We start from the raw sequence: 18,355 nt of genomic DNA on the forward strand, positions 1-18,355 counted from the left end.
ATGCCCAGTACCTCTGGAAACATAAGACACCGGTATCGTTGGTTCCTGATGGAGAGGGGGAGACGGGTGTCTGGGGCCGGCAGGAGAGGAAGACTTTTCACTACCTTTTCATCAATAGATATTTATAAAATGCAGTAAATCCACGTGCAAAACAGAATGTTCACAGCAGCGTTTTTCATAATAGCTAAAAAGTAGAAACAACTCATGTCCGTCAGCTGGTGAATGAATAGATGGGGTGTGGTATATCCAGACAATGGAATATCATTCAGCAATAAAAAGGAATGAGGTACTTGCACATTTACAACACGCATGAGCCTTGAAAACATGCTAAGTGAAAGAAACCAGCCACAAAAGGTCACACATTGTGTGATTCCACTTGGATGAAAATGTCCAGAATAGGCAAATCCCCAGAGGCAGAAGGTAGATTAGTGGTTGCCAGGGGCTCGGGGAGAGCGAATAGGGGGTGACTGCTGGTGACTCTCGGGTTTGTTTTTTTGATGATGAAAATGTCCTGTAATTAGAGAAGGCTGATGGTCGCCCAACTTTATGAACGTACTAAAACCCACTGAAGTGTACGCTTTAAAGGGATGAATTTTATGTTGCGTAAATTGTATCACAGTAAATAAAATAAAAAACAACTTGGTGAAGTCATGAACATGGAAACTTTAAGAATCACTGTGAGCATATTAAACAAGGAACAACTTTCTTAAGTGTCCACCTAAGAAACCTTTCCGTTGTAAAATATTTTACGTAGTATCGCTGATGACTCCGGAAGACTTCGTATCCTTTAGCTACTTTCACTGACACCCACCAGTGATCTTTTTATTTTCTAGGGGAATATTGTTAACCCACATGAAGCCCTGGTTGATTGAATTTTAAGCAAAACAATTTTAAGCCGGAAAAAAGGATTTACAGTTATATGAGGTTGAGAGATTGTGGCTGCAGGCCTTCCCCACTCCCTGCCACGAGGAGAGAAGGTTATGGGAGTTCTCAAAGGAGCCTCAGAATCTTTGGAGCAGCTGCCCTTCCTCTCCCCGCAGCTGATGTCAGAGCAACTCCTGCCCCTAGCCTGCCTCGCCAGTGAGCCGCCCCGCACCCTTCCTTGGGCTCTCCTGGGTCAAGCTGAGTCTCGGGGTTTGAGGGGCCATTCCTAATCGGAGGGGGTTAGCCTCAGGGCTCTCGGGTGAGATCGGTGGACCTGACGGTGTGACCTGTCTCCCCCTAGTCACGGAGTGTTCACAGGTGCTGGGCCGTTGCCGTCATAGCATCGGCCTGTCCGTAGGTTGGTCAGATAACAGCCTTCTGTCAGTCTTCCCAGCTCCAGGTGCCTGAACCTGAGCTCATCTTGGGGTTGGGCATGGGGGGTTGAGCACAGCGCATCTTTGCTCGGCGGGGGGGGGGGGGGGGAGGGGAGCGCAGCCGAGGCCCGTCTCAGTTCTGCCGCCCCGAGACCTTCGGCATGACTGCTCGCTCAAGCGAAGTCTCTCCCCAAGCAGCCTTACCTCAGCCGAGCTGCTCAGTCCTCCTCGTAAGTGGCCTAAGAAGATAGCGTCTTCAGATGCGTGTCCTTGGCATTCATTCCGAATGAACTCATGCGATCCAAGACTAACCTGTGTTCTGGCCGGAGCTGCGGCTCCCAGTGATACAGGCAGCCTCTTCTCATTGTTGATCTTCGTAGGCCAACTGAAGATCAGAGATGTGAGCTGCAGGGGGCCTACCTCATTAATTAGTCTCATCGAAGCAAGGCCCTATTCATCGTGTAGGAAGGTCTGATCATCCATTGGGCTCGCTGGGCCCTTACTTGTAGGGAAGACCCCTCCCCAGCCCAAGCCTGAGCAGGAGACCTAGACCTAGTGGGTCTTTCATTTTCACTAGAGGATCGAAAGGGCAGAGTTTTGTTCTCCGTAGGTCTCCGTCATGTGTTCACAAACCCTCCTTGTCCGTTTGGGGGGCACAGCTCACCCCTCTGGGCTGATTCCTCTGAGTTCCTAGGACTTTGAGAATTGTTCCTGGGTGCCCCAGTCATTCTCAGGCCCGTAATCCTTGCAGCTGGGCTCTGGGCCAAGATCCTGAGCTCTTGTCTCTTTCCACATATCCCCTGTGGATTGGTAAACTTGAGGATAAATTCCTCTTTTGCAGGAATCTGCTTCTTGGGACAGACATCCGCATTTTTAGAGTGAAACTGAACAAATAATAACACGTTGTGCTTACTGTGTGCCAGTCACCGTTCTGAGTGTTGCCAGTATTTACTGTTTCTCATGACAGCCCTGCTAAGGTAGGTACTCTTGTTTTCCCCATTTTAAAGATGAGCAAATTGAGTCACAGAGAAGTTAAGTAATACTTGCTCGCACACAACCACTAAGTGGTGGAGGCAGGAGTCGATTCTAGACGTTCTGGCTCCAGAGTCCATGCCCTTAGCCACTATGCTGTATTCCCTTGAAACTTTATAAAACAGCCCCGTATTAAACCCGGGGCAAATTCTATGTGATTTGTCTTAGAACGATGTTGGTTGCTCAGACGATCTCATATAAAATTAAGGCTTGACTCTCTTTCATGGAGGCCTTCAAAAATAGTCCTGGTCCAGTCTAAACCGTTTCATCTGAGTTCCACTGAATGCAGTGATCACCATCACTGTTCGTTTGGGTTTCCCTGCCTCCGACAGTCGGGTCTTGTTTACACTCGGTCCGTAGTCACGTGCTTGTTCTCTTTGATTGTCACACTGCTGGAAAACCAGCAGGAAGGCTTGGAGTTTGAGGGGAACGTGATGTAATCTCTCCGAGTGCGAGACCTGTGGTGGCTTCTGCCACTCCAGCCACAGACCCCTTCTTGGGCTGTGTTTGCTGGACCTCGTGTCCCTGTCGTTCTGGTCGCGTGCTGCCCGCTTTGAAAGGACTCGCTCGGGCTTCTGGAGTGTCAGCTGCCTCAGGGAGACGCTCTGCTCCTCCACCGACCGGGCCCTGCTCTCTCGGCCCCGTATCAGCTGCCGCTTTCCCGCTGAGCTCGGCTCAAGTGGACGGTCACTTTGACTAGACCCTGGCTGTAGCGTGAGAGAGCCTTCGAGGTGTTTTCATGCACAGATCGTAGAGCTGTCCCTTAGTCTCGGTGTCGGTGACGCAGGCCCCCAGCCTCTGCCGATGATGACAAGTCAAGGGGCCGTGACCCCCACTGATCATAAACAAACCCGCGTGCGGGTTTTCCGGCGTCGTGAGTAGAGCCCTCGCTGGCGGCAGCGTGACGTGCCCGGAGCGGCGCCTTGGGCGGTGGGGGGGGCCCGACACCCGGGTTCCAGACCTGGAGCTGCTGCTAACGCAGTGAGGGAGTCGTCCCCCCCCGCCCCCCGCGTCTCTGGGCCTTGGTTTTCCCGTCCGTAAGATGAGGCCTCTGAGGTCGTTTCCGACTCTGTCGTCGTGCGGTCTGGATGAAGGGGGAGCCCGTGCCCCCGTGCCGCGTCCTCCCCGTGCACAGACTCACGGGCAGTAAACCTCACGGCAGGGCGCGCTGGCCTTAACTCCGTCTCGGTAGCTCTCTCCGCAGAAGGTTCTTCACGTTTGCTCTCTCAGACATGAGTCACCGCGGACCACCACCCTCCTGGGTCAGGCAGACAAATAATGGCCCTCGGGGAAACTTGGCAGACGGGGACCAAGTGAGGCTTTCAATCCTCCGGAAACGCGACTGGCCCCGCTATCAAACAGTCAACCCTGTTGCCTGACAAAATCTAGACTTCCTGAGTGACGCCCAGATCGCAGCTTGACGCCCTTCCTCCCCCTGTGCTCCACACCCACACCCACTTCTGTGCCCCATGACCAGCCCCGCAGAACCACTCGTGTTTCCAGCCTCTGCCCTGAATCCTGGGGCTTTCCCCTGCTTCGGAGTTGAAAGCACCAATGCATGATGAGGGGAATGTAGTAATTGCAGTCCTTTGGCACATGAGCACAGGTCGTATGTTGCTAGTTGAGATCTCACACCCCAAAGCAGGGCTCGTGAGTTATTATGATCACACCTCTGGTCAAGGCAGTCGGTCCCAGGTAGCAGAATTAAGAGTAAGGAGATGGAAGCGTATTTGATTTGCTGTTCTGTCCTGTTACGGATATTAATCAGCTGGCTAAATGATAGACTAGGGTCATGGAATGTTTAGCTCTCAAGCGTCTATCAGAGGCTTGAAATGTCCGTAACAGGTGGGCTTGGCGAACGCCAGGAGTCAGCATGACTGAAAGGGTGTTTTGAGTCATGGCACATGGCAACATGGAAATAAAACAGATATATCACAAGTGGGTGGTGGTGGTAGAAATAGACTGGAAGAGAATTTTAACACCTAAAATATGACAAGGATTCATCCCTACGAGCTTCTCCGTTTCATGAAATATTCGTTTTCCTCCGATCTGAAATTCTGTATTTGTATTGTGTATTGCCTTCTAAAACTCTTCCTGATTTCTGTTTCGTTTCTTTTATCACTTTCTCTTTATTTCCTCTTTTAAGTGCCACTTCAAATATATATTTTTAAATCTGAGGTCATCATAGTGGCTAACTTTGAAAGTCATTTGTTCTGGTTAGAAGCCCACAGAAATATCTCTGGGCTGTGGTCGGTACAGTTCCTACATCCTGGCAGGCTTTGGGGACAGGAGACATTTAAAACTGTTACTAATCATGGAATGACATTTTCAAAAATCAAATGGCAGAGGCCACGGCACGTGTTTAAATGCTTAATCTCTGAGTCTTACACGGAGATTTTCTAAGCCCTGGTGAACTGTGAACTGAACAGGCCTTCACTGGAGTGAATTAGCACTTGCAAGGTGCTTGGCCGTTTCCAGGGTCTTCTGTTTCATGTATTTTGTCTCATTTGTAACAGGTCTTCCCCTTTCATAGCCACCCTTTCCTTCGCTCCGAGATTCAGAGGCCCTCTGGGGAGGAAGAATTCCAGATTTGCTTTCATTCGGGCCTTAACCTGATATAGCTGCCCCGCGTGTGGTTCGGCGGCGGGGTGGGGGGGTCCCCTCGTTTTATTCTTTGACTGGTTGTGACACTGAGTTGTGACACTTAAGCGGTGACCACGCAAAATTTGGCTACTCGGTAAGAAAAAGTAATCTTTCCCACCCTGAAGGTTGACAGGAACATGAGATGGCAGAAGCTGTCCTGGGCTTTTTCTTGCCAGAAATACTCTGGAGAGAGAGCTCAGCATGGAATCACATCGTGTCTCGGTGTGTGACTAGGTGCCTTAATCTCGCAGTTGGAGCCACTCGGGAAGATTGTGGGTGGAGGGACCTGGGGAGTCGGACAAAGTTATACTGAGAGAAGACTTGCCGTGTGTTAATGCATTAGTAGTCGGCATGGGGAGGAGGAGGAGAAGAAGAATGGGAGAGGAAAATGAAGCTGAAACCACTGATACAGCCACAAAGACTCCATTCCAGCATGTTATCATTCTCTTGCCTCTGGAGGCGACTCACAGCCAGTAAGCGAACCTGAGTAAGTTTTCAGATTTCTTCGGGAGAAGCAAACTGCAGGCAGGGGAGAAGGGTGACCACGAGCCAAGCCGTGAGCGAGGAGCTCCCAAGATGTGGGCCAACTGGGTCACTGAATTTGTCATGTTTGACTCTTAGGCTGCACCCCTTTGAACTCTGGAAGTTTGAGCCAGTGGTATTTGTGAGGTAGAGATTCTGAGGTTCGACTGCAGCGCAAGACTCCCCACAAACGTGATTCCGCGGGAACCTCACCCTCATCCCTGTTTCTCTCCTGGCTCGACCACTCGGGCCCTATTAAAGGGGCTTAGCTGTTGACACCTCAGAAGAACCTCCTTATAAAGCCCACAATAAAGTGCCGTTTTTCCCCACCCCGGCTCCGCCTCCCACGTCCCCCGCCGCTTCCCCGTCACCCAGAATCACGACCTCAGAGGGGTCACGGCTCCTCCCCCTCTGACATACCTAAGCCGCCCTCTTGGTCCTGCCCCACGGCGTCCCTTCCAGCCCTGCTCTCCGTGCCCTGAGTGCCCTCGTTGAGGCTGCTGCCCGCGCCGTTCCTCGCCAGGCCGTGCCCTCCCCTCGCGTGTGTCCGCGTGTGTCCGCGTGTGCCACCGCGCTCCCGCCCGCGGGGGGTTGCGTCCTGCCTCTGGAGCGGGCCCCGCTCCGCTCGTACCTTTGCTCGCGCTGGCCCCTCTCTTGGAACGGCCCCTGCCCTCCTCTGGGTGCTGCAGTATCCCCCGTTCTTCAGGGACCGGGGCACACACCATCCCAGCCACCTAGTCTTGTCCGGTCCCCCAAACCCGATGTGATCTCTGCCTGTGATAAACCTCGACACCACTTCCCACGTGTCTCGTCGCACTCACCGTGCCGCGCCTTGCGTGCTAGTCACCTGTCTGTTGATCTCGGTACCCTGCAGAGGAAGGGCTGTCTCTTATTCTTTGTGACCAGCAAACTGTCTTGCACTGCACAGTAGGACATGTGTTCAGCAAGCGTTCTTATAGAATCAGCGAGCGCGTGGGGCGGCCCTCTCCACAGGCGGAGCCAAAGGCAGGTGAAGTGGAAGCGCAGCGCGGTGCGGGGACGAGAGTGTGTAAATGAGCTGAGGCCGGCGGAGCCTCAGGGGGCCCCGCGCGAGAGGGGGCCGAGGAGCTGTGATGCCCGGCGCTCACTGACCAGTCGGCCTGATGTCCGCTAGAGCAGGGGAGGCCGGAAGGCCCGAGGCGCGGCCTTCAGGCCCTAAAGAGATTTGCTCGTGCAACACCAGCCAGCTCCACCAACAGCGTGGGAAGGCGCTTTGTAAACAGGACAGTGATGGTTAGGGATGCTGGTACACGTCATGCTGGTGACGTGAAATGGAGGCGGCTCAGACGCTGATGAAGCACTGGCCGTTCGGGTGTCTGCTGAGTGACCGGCAAAGCCTCTGAACCACTGAGCCGCCCCCACTCTTCTTACCGAGAAATGGACTTTCTGCTTTGGTTTTGTGAAAGTGACAGCTTTGTGACTTGAGGACATGGGCAGTGGGGACGGGCGCCAGAGCAGGTGTTGCTCACACCTCGTGAAGTTCTTCGGGAGGCCGGCTTCGCCCGGTCGGTGCAAACTGCGGAGTCAACGCTGTTGTCGTCGGCCGAGCCCGCGGCCCACACCGGCTGGTCGGAGTTGACTAATGAATGAAGGGTCAGAAAGCAGTTCTCTCGTTTTGGTGTTTTTTCTCGTGCTTCGGGCAAAGGAGATTTAGGTTTATTTGCTCATTTGATAACGGCCCTCAGTGTGTCCGTATTCTGTTGTCACCTTTCACTTCCTGGAGGAGAGCCTTGGGCGCGCTGAGCTTACCGCCGTTCGTGGCTCGGCGAGGGGGGCGTTTAAAAATACCTCAGCTCTACCTAAAAATACACCTCACTAAAACCGAAAATTTAGGGTTCGTAAAGGTTAATCCTCTGATAAACTAAGAGCCTTTCCTCTGGGTGAAAAGTTTGGGTTTGCTTTAGGGGCGTGGCCAGTCTCCCTGCCAGACCGCCATCAGCCGAGATGGGAAAGGCTGCGGCGGCACGGTGGGAGCGCAGTGTCCCTTCCCTTCTTTTCCCAGGCTTTCTTTCCTTTTTTTTTTAAATCTTTCTTTTTTTGACATGTACTAAATCTGCCTGTAACGTCCGGGGTTTTACTGGTGTCTTTTTTTTTTTAAATCTTTCTTTTTTTGACATGTACTAAATCTGCCTGTAACGTCCGGGGTTTTACTGGTGTATCATTTTCCAGCTAACTAGGAGTTACTGACAGTTTTAGCTATCTTTTAGAATAACTTGGTTTTTTTTTTAAGTTGAATGCATACCCTACTTGAATAATCCAAGACAGTTCAGCTGTTTTTCCTGAGCATGTTTCGTAAAACCCGTATATAACAACATTGCTGTGTTTTTAGTCGTGCTTGCATTTAAGGGTCCAAACTATGTTTAGAATAACTTTTCATTAAACGTTTGAAGAGCGTGAGCGCCGCGAAGCTCATTGATTCATTCATCGTGAAGCGTGTACCGCTTACCTGCCGGTGCCGGGGAGCAGGAAGCCAAGTAAAGCATGACCCCGGCCCTCAGCCTCGGGGGGAAGACGCATGAAGAGGGTGAAACCAGTGACAAGCGCTAGACGAGCCATGGCCTGACCCGGAGCGCAGGCCGTCCCCTTTCCTTGAAGTTCACTGGCTGAAGCCACTTTGGGGTTCCAGGTGGGACTACGTTTCCGTTTCACGTGCGACTTGATTAACACTTTCCACGTCTTTTGATTCATGTCTTCAACATACAGTTTTCGCGGGGAACAAATTGGGGAAGAGGTGGGGGGTGGGGGGTGGGGAGCGTGTTTGCGATGTTAAACAGGGTGGCCAAAGAAGACGGCACTGAAAAAGTGACTTGGAGCGAAGCCTCGAGGGGAGCAGAGCAGCAGCCGTGAGAGGCTCCGTGTTGAGGGGACGGCCGCCAGGACCCTGGCTGGGGAGGGACTCACAGGCCCTCCTCAGAACCTCAGCTCCTCCTAGAGCTCCATCCTGAGGACCAGCCTCCGGCCGGTGGATGACCTGTTGGGCCGTTCCAACATGTTAGGGCGCCATGTTTTCTTTCGCCCATATTTTTTACATTCATTGTTCCCGACAGTGAAAAGCGAGAGATTTCGTTTGTGGGACAGTGGCTCTTCCTTGGTGTACGTAGCGGGTGTGTATGTCTCTCCCTCCTGCCCCGCTCTGACACTAAGGAGATACGAGGCTAGGATTGCTGTCTTCAGTATTCTCCTGATCTCTGGTGCAGACCAAGTAGGACAGAGATAATGCCCTTGATCTGTATATTCACAGTGTCTAATCCCTTTTAATTACACTGGTAGCATAAGTCTGTCTCTTACAGTTACTTTTATCATTAACAGCACAAAAATGAATTCTTCAAAGGACCAAATGCAAGCTCGTTAGGCATATAAAGTGGATTAATGAGGGTGGCTCAGCGTTAAGGTATGCCAGGGCCGAGTCCAAATTTTATTCCGGTACAGGGATCACTTTCTATGTGGCCTCTCTGGCTCTGGAGCTAATTTGGATGCTGAGTAGCCCCACAGGTATTTATATGCAGTGTTTGGTATTTTTACTGGGTCCTATTCTTCTCCCTTGGATCACCTAAAATGGTTAAGAATTTTCTAGTGGGATTAAGGTTGTGATCTCTGGGGAGGGGTGGGCCATCTGCTCTTGGTTATTTTTGTGTTAGCCGCTTCCCCTTAAATGTATGTTCACAACTGAGCCACAGCCTTATCAGCTGGGCCTGCGGGAAGACTGGTCTAGGTGCTGCTCCTGAACTTGGCCTCTAAGCCATGGCTTCCCATAGACACTCAGGTAAAAGCTTCATATTCTTTATCTTCTAGGAAGCACAATTTTATTTGGGCACTGAATCTTACGATTTGTCTAAAAGATACTTTTCGACGAAATGATTTTAGCCTTGTCTAAATAGTAAATCATAGCTCGTCTCTGTTCTGTCCTTGCCTTCTTCGAATGCTGTTTCCAAGACAAAAGATTACTCTTATTCAAGTAGAATCAGCAGTTTGAGTGCCTTATTTTTTTTTTTTTTAATGTATAAACATACTACTGTATTGTACATTTTCCAGGACATCTAATGAAGCTGAAAGAGACTGTGTGAGGAAGGAGGTTTTCTTTGTTGTTTTAGGAATTTTTTTGTTATTTATAAGATACAAATCTTCATCTCGACAGTGCTATAAATCGAATTTAAAGTGTTTAGAAAAGGTCAATCGAATATGGAGCTGGAAGGAGGAAGATTTATAACTAAGAAAGTCCAAACTGACTTAACCACATCGTCTCCTTTTCTGAGCCATGTTTTTTCTTCCCGAAGAAATTGCTATGATACTTTTGATATGACACGTAGGTTATGAATTGTTCCGATCAGACAAAGGGGCAAAGGTTCGGAACTTCTAGACCGTCATCATTACCGTGACAGTCTTCCTGACACTGAGGAAGCCCTTGGGCCGTGGGCAAGACTCGCCCGGGATAGGGACTGAAGGACCGCCGGTTTCCCCAGAAAGCCCGGTTCTCTGGAGCCAGCCTGCTGCCACCCTCTCCTGCGAAGCCAGGAATGTCGCCGTGGCTCTGTTGCCCTCTGCCTAAGTAACAGTCCCCTTTCGTAGCAACCAGGCACTTTGTCCCATCTCCCAGCTTTCAGATTAAGGGGCGAAGTGTTATAATTATCAGCGGCAGGCTTTTGGAAAAATTGATTTTTTGAAAGCTTGTAACTGCTTGTCAATATATATATATATATATATATATATATTTTTTTTTTTTTTTTTGCCTGTCAATACTTAAACAACGGAAATACTTTGAGAAATTGCTCTTTCGTTGTCTTAAAACGAATATGCTGTGATGGAATGCACTGCTTTAATGAATCAGAGTGCGACGTCTTCCCTGTTCCCAAGTGTTCAAGAGCTGTCTGTTTTTCTCCCCACCCCCCAGGAGCCATTTTACAAACATGGCACCACACGCCTGAGATTGTGGTAGTCGGTCAACGTACATATTCTCTGGGTGTAGACAACAGTCAGCTGTAGCAGTCGTTCCAATGGACCTTGAACTCACGTTAACGCCCCGTTTTATTTCCTAATTAAATGACAGACTAGGGAAATATATCTCAAAGGTGACATATCTATAACACACCCAACCTTGGTTTTTAAAGTGCACCAAATCCTGACATTATTCTTATAGTAAATCTGGAGGCTGTAACTGACACCTTCTAGATGATTTTTTAAATCGGGAACTATCATCTTGTGTTACATTAGGTTCATAGGTCCATGAAGGCAGTTGAGAAAGAAGTGCTCACAGAAAGCAGCCCCACAGTACCCTGAAATGGACTTTGTGTGGACAAAATAGAGGCTCGGATAATTGGATGGATGAGAATCCATTTTTAGGGACCGGAATCCACATACTTGAGAGGACGTTTCAAGGACAGGAATTGATCCTTTTGTTACTGAACACTTACCATCGGCAAAGTTGTGCAGATTTCATTCCTTTACCCTTTGGCCTTTCAGGTTGAGGACCGGGTGGGTGGGAGGGAGGGCAGTGAAGTCACCCAGCATCCTCTCCAGGCAGGGATGTGACGGGAACGGGTGGGTGAGGGGAGCAGACCCGGTGTACTGGCTTCCTGAAATAACTGGAAAGTGGTAGTCAGAAGCCTTGGTCGAGGGTGAAACTGAACGTTTGGTACTTTTAACGACCACCAAACGCCCGCCTGCTACTTTGCCACAACGAGAAAAGCTGAAAACACACGTCGGGTTGGCTACCAGGTCGGAAGCCCTTTCTCTACGGTGCGAGAGGCAGAACGCGCCGCACGTATTGTGTGCGACGTTCAGAAAAGCCCTGTGTCAGGACAGAGTGGCTCTGGGATAGGATCTGCCCGGGGTAAGTTCAGGGGCACGTAATGTTGCGTTTGATCATGTCTGTGCAGCCCCCCTGATCCCGGGTGTCATCTAAACCGGGTTGCCTGTGACCAGCAAGCCAAAGGAGAGTTGGCGGGGCTTTTCCTAAACGCAGCGTACCGGCCAAGTTGCTAATAACGTGGAACTGTTACCTGGTCTGTTTGTAAGGGAAAAACCACTTTCCGATTTTCGGTGAAATTCTCTGAAAGCCCACTTTTCGGTGACCCGTGAGCCCCTCCCTGTCGCAGCTGTGCAGGTGTTTGTTTATCCCCCGCGTGGGGTGGCGCCTCCAGGTCCGCAGGCGCGACTGCTGCGCAGGCGTCCCTTTCATCGGCCAAGGCTTCGTTCCGTGTGTTGAATGTTCTCATACGTGGAGTGACTAACGTCCTGGTATGTCGCACTTAAGCCATTAACAGACCAGAAATAACCTGCATTTTTTTCCCATTTGAGTTGCGGTTCATTGTTTATACTGTACATTATACCACTCAGGGAAAGCACATAGTTAGAAAAATGCTACCTAGTAATAATACTCACTTTTTCCCTAAATATTCTTATTTTGAGCCACTTGGGCAGGAGGGGGAAAGTGAAGATTAGCAAGAAATCCATGAGACAATACATATAAAGCAGAAACAAGACTATTAAATACAAACTGGATCTTCTCTAATGAGGTTTATAGTAAAAAAAAAAAAAAACCACAGATGTTGCAATGTTATATTTCTTGTATGTGTACATGATTAAATCGGAAGCCAAAACTTCTTACTGAGACACTGAGGTTTATATAGGCCCCTCTTAGAATGCTGGATGTACTTCAGGAATTTTCTGAAAGAGGAAGCTTGTTTATTAAGTGAAGAATGATGTGTCCTTTGAAGCAGGCATAGCAAGAAAATCAGGCTACCATCTTGGAATAAATACCTAACATTTGACCCATTTCCAGCTGCATTCCAACCGGCTAAGTCTTATAAAGGACTGTCAGTTAGACAGCAGCACCTTAGGGTCACAGGCGCTGCCCCCTGATTTTCTCAAACAGAAATCTTTGTTATAAAATGATTAGTCAGAGAGCTTCCCTGGGGCAAACATGTCCTGGACAAAGGCAGGAAGGGAAGTAGTGTCCTACCGGTATGTATCCAGTGTGTTCATCTCACGATTGATGACGCCCTTTCCCAGATAACAGCAATAGGTCAAGGCCAACAGATCTGGAAGTTTTGGAAGGTTAAAAGGTTTTGTATTTCATGTACTTAGAAATTGCTAAGGGGGTAAAAAATTATTCCCTAAGAGATACGCCTAAGTCTATGTCATTCACTAAGAGTAAAGAGAGCCCCAAAGAGGAGGTAAAAATGTCACCTTCATTTTTTTTTCTCTATTCTTTTATTTCTAACAAGGGGAAAGAAAGGAGAGCGTAGAGCTTTTCTCTCCTCACGAAGTCAGTGCTTAACTGTGGCTCATTTGGTGCAGCCCACAAATCAGGGCTTTTGCTGTCTTTTAGGAACCTCTGTCAGCGTTGTCATTTATAAGCCGTTTTCTTAGAGTTGTTACTCTCTTAGAGGATACGTAGTAACAAAATATTTTGCTCTTCTGTACGCTGTCCATATTTTATGCAGAGGTCTGATGTGGTAACTGTCTCATCAGCAGGAATGTATTACTCCAACTTCTTCCTAAGTACACTGTGTGAAGGTTTGAAATAGTTTTGGACCAAATAATCATAAGCTTAGAAAACCACAAGGTAAGCTCATTCCCGTTTGCCCAAAATTCCACTTACTGGATTTATTGCAAAAAGGTACTAAAGTTCATGAATTTGACATCGACATTGTTAACATGCTTTAAGTATTTCCAGCCCGTTTACTTCTTGGGCAGTAAAGCCTGCATTCCTAGAAGTGCCTATTTTATCTTGACAAATAAGTGTTCGCACACACGTGAAAGAGGCTCGAGGCAGCTGTGGAAAGCTGTTCTAAAGGGTGTGCCCTTTGAAATCTGTCACTCGTCTGGATACACACTCTCTGGGTTTAAGTATACATTGGCGGGGGATATGAGATGACCCTGGGCTTTCCATACTGAAGAAAGCAAAGCTAATAATGCCCACAGCTAGGACTCCAAAACACCAAGTGGTGGGACTTTCCTCAGTGGTATTCACTGAATTTCCCTTCTGCTTGGTTTTACGACCCTGCGCTGTAGGTGTGATAAAGTGGTGAACAGATTCAGTGACTCCATTTTCAACACCCTCTGGTTCTGCCACGTTCATTGCTGAGCCACGGATTAGTTCACCGTGTGGATGCCTAGAAACTCTTGGGCGAGTCATGTTCTAGAACGATGAAAGTAACCAATGAAGAACTTGGCATTGGTAAAATAATAGTTTGAAAGTGTGTGGTTTTAAGGCGGGAAAGGCTTGGCAGGTAAGATCTCTCTGGTAGCATGAAACCATAGTGGTTTTCCTTCTCTCCGAAAGCTCTAAATGGAATTCACTGTGTCTTCTGGTAGTTCGGTTTTTTGTATGACATAAGTCCCTGTATTTTTACCATAAAGCTAGGATTCAGAAATACCATGAGACAGAACCATCCCTTAGGTGGGGTCTCTGTATGGTACTCTAGTACAGAAATATTTAGAATCCATTTCTTCTTTGAATGACATCAAAAGAGAGTGATATTAAAATGAGTTGGGTTCAGACTTAACTCTACATAGAGACTTTGGTAAGAGAGAAGGAGGGATTTTCAAATATGGTCCAAGAAGATAGTCTCTAGCCACGCAGGAAGCCAGCGCTGTCTAATCTTACAAATTCTGACTTCCTGCCAAATGGCATTTAGGACCCACTGATAATTTAATTTCCTGGCACTTACTGTTACCGGAGATTTATTTGGTTTCTCTACACAGCTCTAAACAAGAAAGTAAATCTTCGCTGAGTGCACAGTTTCAATATGGAAGAGCTAATAAGACAAGGATTTTATGTGACGTGTGAAAGGCCAACAGGAATGAATTAAGGAGAGTGATTTTCAACATTCTGTCCCTGTGACAGGTGCTCTTTCCGGTGTACACGGGGGCTAAAGACAGCTGCCTTAAGTAAACAGTGCGTGGTTCAAGGAGATAGACCCTGGTTTCAGCGTGTCTCTACTTTTCCTTTCTAACCCAGTTATGTAAGGGAACCACCCCGGTTTTCTTTTGGGGGAAAAGTGCCGGTAAGAACCATTCTCTAGTCTCAGTAAATCTCTGAACTGCGACATGACTGTCCCGAGCACCTGTCTTCGCACAAGACCGTCACTCCCTGGCTTCAGCCGTCAGGTGTCTGGAGAGGAGGGTCTGTGTGTGGGCCTGGGGGTGCTGTTCACCTGCCCTGTGGGAGGCTGGTCTGAGCGCGAGTCCGCCGCCTTAGCCCAGCCCCGGCCGTGCTCAGACACAGGGTGTGGTTTCCTTAGCTCACTCTGCTGTTTGGTTGCCTCCGGCAACAGGATCCAAACAACTTGGACATGTGTTTGTATTAAAAAAAAAAAAAAAAAAAAAAAACTGGGAATGGGACCCAAAGTGGGAGTCTGGGGCTGGCCAGTTAGTGGAAGAGCTGCGGTGAGTACCGGGCAACTGCTCGTTTCTCTTCCCTCGTTCTTTCTCTCTAAATTACTCCTGGGGTGTTCGCTTGCACAATAACCACGTTTGTGGGTGGTCGGAGAAATGGTCTCTGTTTTCCTGTTTCCTGGGCAAATTAAATAATTGCTGTCTATTTACCCGTGTAAGTTTCTTTCTCAGGGAGAGAGGAAGAAATTAGCGTCTGCTTACAGAAGTTGGGAGCTAATAGAAACTCACATTTGGTACCTCTTTGGTGGCAGGATTAACAGAGTGCTTTTTAGTGCCTGTGATTCCGGGGGCGGGGGTGGGGGGGGGGTGGGGGGGGTGGGGTGGGAGGGAGTAGTTCGTATGAAGGCAATGGAAGGGGTTCTTGGAATAACCATTTTCCCCCAGATTATACTTTAAAATTGCAAATGTCCTAAATCGTACAGTTCATTGACTGTATTGACCCTTAGTTGCTTAAACAGAGGGGGATTTGATTTCGGCGCCATCACAAAACCGAACATCACTGTGACAGATCGTTCACAAAACCGGCTGGTGTGCGTTCAAGAGTGCACTTTAAATAAGTCCTCTCTTGCCTGATTGCTTGGGCCTCAAAAGTCAGTAAACTATCTTGGAAATAATTCTTTAGGATCTTTTCAGGGATTAAAAAGTGCTCTGGCAGACTTAAAATAAAAGCGGACATTTAAAATAAATCACTAAGCATTGCTTACGTGCCTGGTGTGGTCCAGAGTCAGCAGTAAGTTTCTGTTGAGATGAACTGCGTTTCGCAGGTGGGAGGACAGCCGGGCACCCGAGGATGCTCTCCCCACTGAGAAAGTTGTAGGCAGGGGTTCCTGGTTCCGTCTCTAGTGAGGGCCTGGGCACCTCCCTCCCTGCCAGCTGGGCTGCCCGCCTGCAGACTCGGCCCAGAGAGCTGTGTCCTCGTCCTTTGGTGTAGGCTCGGCCTCCCCTCTCCCGCCTGCCCCGTCCCAGCCCTGCCCTCGCTCACCCCACCACTTGGGGCCCCGTGCCCACCAGAACCCCTGTGCCCCTCCCCCAGTGTCCTCTGTGAGGCAGCACTGTGTCGGGATGGCCCAGCGGGACTCTCTCTCCCGGGGCCCCAGGGACTCACCGTGGGGCGCTTTCGTCGCAGGAGTCACGGTGAAGCGCCTGTCGCCTGGGTCCCGTGGTGGCCTCCCCAGAGCCCCTCGGGCCACGCTCCAGCCTTCGCGTTGGTCATTTGTCCCACCTGCTCGTCCCCCGCAGGTCCCTCCAGCTACAGGGTGGGCACCATGGCTGAGAAATTGGACTGCCACTACTGCAGGGACTCCCTGCAGGGAAAGAAGTACGTGCAGAAGGACGGCCACCACTGCTGCCTCAAGTGCTTCGACAAGTTCTGCGCCAACACGTGCGTGGAGTGCCGCAAGCCCATCGGCGCCGACTCCAAGGTAGCGGCCGCGGGGGCGGGCGGGGCTGGGGGTGGACCCGGACGGGGCGCCGGCCCTTCCGCTCGGGCTCTGGCGTGAGGGACCGTGTCATCTTGACGGGACGCCCCGCTCACGGCGCCCGGCCCCCTGCTTGGTTCCCAGGAGGTGCACTACAAGAACCGCTACTGGCACGACACCTGCTTCCGCTGCGCCAAGTGCCTCCGCTCCTTGGCCAATGAGACCTTCGTGGCCAAGGACAACAAGATCCTGTGCAACAAGTGCACCACTCGGGAGGACTCCCCCAAGTGCAAGGGCTGCTTCAAGCCGATCGTGGCAGGTACCGGCCGCACTCAGCCCCGGGGCAGCCAGGGAGGAGGCCCTGAGGGCAGACGTGGCGTGGGGTTGCTTGCGGCGTTGGGGCTGGTGCTGCTGGGAGCCGCGGCTGGAGTTCAGCGTATATATGCACGCATATATATATACACGTATATATGTGTACACATATATGCTCGCACACACGCACACACTCGGCAACTAAAGAACACTGGAGAGAACTGTCTGTGGCAAGAGAAGGAAGTGAAAAGTATGTAGCGCTTTCTCACTTGGGATAGTAAGTGATCGAAGCATGCTTCTTCCTTAGGGTGCAGTTCCGGGTCACGTAGTCCCCCGTTGAATCTCGGAGTCCACCAAGGCCATGGGGGTGGGGGTGGGGCGGGGATTCAGGCATCTGACCCTAAATCACTACAGCCGGGGTCCCCTCCCTGACAGAGTCTGGGTTGGCATGACCACAGGAGGACGCGGTAGAGAAGCCCCTGCGGGTAGGCGACTGGAAGCGTGAGGCCAAGAACTGCAGGGCCTGCATTTCCTCCCCTCTGGAGGGCCCAGGACGGCGCCAGCGGATGCAGCCCCCTGCAGAGCACTGTCAGTGGGGCTACCCCATCTCTTCCCCCCCGCAGGAGATCAGAACGTGGAGTACAAGGGCACCGTCTGGCACAAAGACTGCTTCACCTGCAGCAACTGCAAGCAAGTCATCGGGACGGGAAGCTTCTTCCCTAAAGGGGAGGACTTCTACTGCGTGACTTGCCATGAGGCCAAGTTTGCCAAGCACTGCGTGAAGTGCAACAAGGTACGTGTCAAGGGAGTTCTGCGCTGACCGTTGCTTCTAGAGGCGTTTGACAGTTTGCAGAGCACTTGCACACACACTATCCCATTCCATCCTCACGACAGCCCTGCGACGTAGGAATTATTATTCTCGTTTTACAGATGAGGAGACTGTGGTAGTAGAAAGCCGCGCCCAGGCCGAGGCAGGCTGCCCGTGGGCACGCTGGCTCTGGAGGCCGGCCTCCTCCACCCAGTTGCCGTGTAGTAACCTCGCACAGGGGCCTGCCTTCTCTGAACCTCAGTGTCTTCATCTGTAACTGGGGGATAATAATAGCGCCTGCCTCCCATGGCCGTTGTGGCGATTCAATGAGATATTGTAGACCAGAGCGCCCAGCACAGTGCCTGGCACGTAGTAGGCATTCAACAAAATGGTTGTTGAATCTGAATCCGGTGCTACACTCCCTGGTCTAGGCCATCACATCTGGAGGAATCACTTACCAGGATCAGCCCTGGCATGCCGAGTGCTTTGTGTGTGTTACCTGCTCTAAGAAGCTGGCTGGGCAGCGTTTCACCGCTGTGGAGGACCAGTATTACTGCGTGGATTGCTACAAGAACTTTGTGGCCAAGAAGTGTGCTGGATGCAAGAACCCCATCACTGGTAGGCTAAAGAGTCCTTGCTAAGTCTGCCAGGCTAGGTTTTGCGCATGGTAACCATCTCTCATTTTCCTACGTCGTCGGTTTCATCCACAAAGGCCCCAAAGAATGCCCTCTCCCCCTGCCACTGTGGTCCCGAAGGCCCCCAAATAGTTTGGATTCTCCCCCAGGCCAGGTTAGCCTTTGCAACACAGAACACTTCTGATGACTGCCGACTAACTAACGCTGCTGCCGGAGATCACGAGCCTGAGACCCACGGCCACGGGCAGG

The 18,355-nt window shown here is 50.4% G+C and overlaps 1 protein-coding gene across 5 annotated transcripts in view; it reads left to right on the forward strand.

Moving 5' to 3' along the window:
- Positions 1-18,355, forward strand: part of FHL1 (four and a half LIM domains 1) — a 37,098-nt gene that overhangs the window by 16,272 nt on the left and 2,471 nt on the right. For 2 of the 5 annotated variants that reach the window (XM_007100252.4, XM_007100255.4), the window contains exons 1-5: positions 9,190-9,297; positions 16,173-16,354; positions 16,496-16,670; positions 17,287-17,456; positions 17,903-18,089. In XM_007100252.4, coding sequence (XP_007100314.1) covers positions 9,276-9,297; positions 16,173-16,354; positions 16,496-16,670; positions 17,287-17,456; positions 17,903-18,089 — 736 coding nt within the window. In that variant the 5' untranslated portion in view covers positions 9,190-9,275. Of the gene's footprint in view, positions 1-5,435; positions 5,461-9,189; positions 9,298-16,172; positions 16,355-16,495; positions 16,671-17,286; positions 17,457-17,902; positions 18,090-18,355 lie in introns of those variants that run through there. The other 3 variants (XM_028482207.2, XM_028482206.2, XM_007100257.4) reach the window with 3 other exon arrangements.

This window comes from Physeter macrocephalus, chromosome 21 (genome assembly GCF_002837175.3).
Source record: "Physeter macrocephalus isolate SW-GA chromosome 21, ASM283717v5, whole genome shotgun sequence".
Classification (NCBI taxonomy): domain Eukaryota; kingdom Metazoa; phylum Chordata; class Mammalia; order Artiodactyla; family Physeteridae; genus Physeter; species Physeter macrocephalus.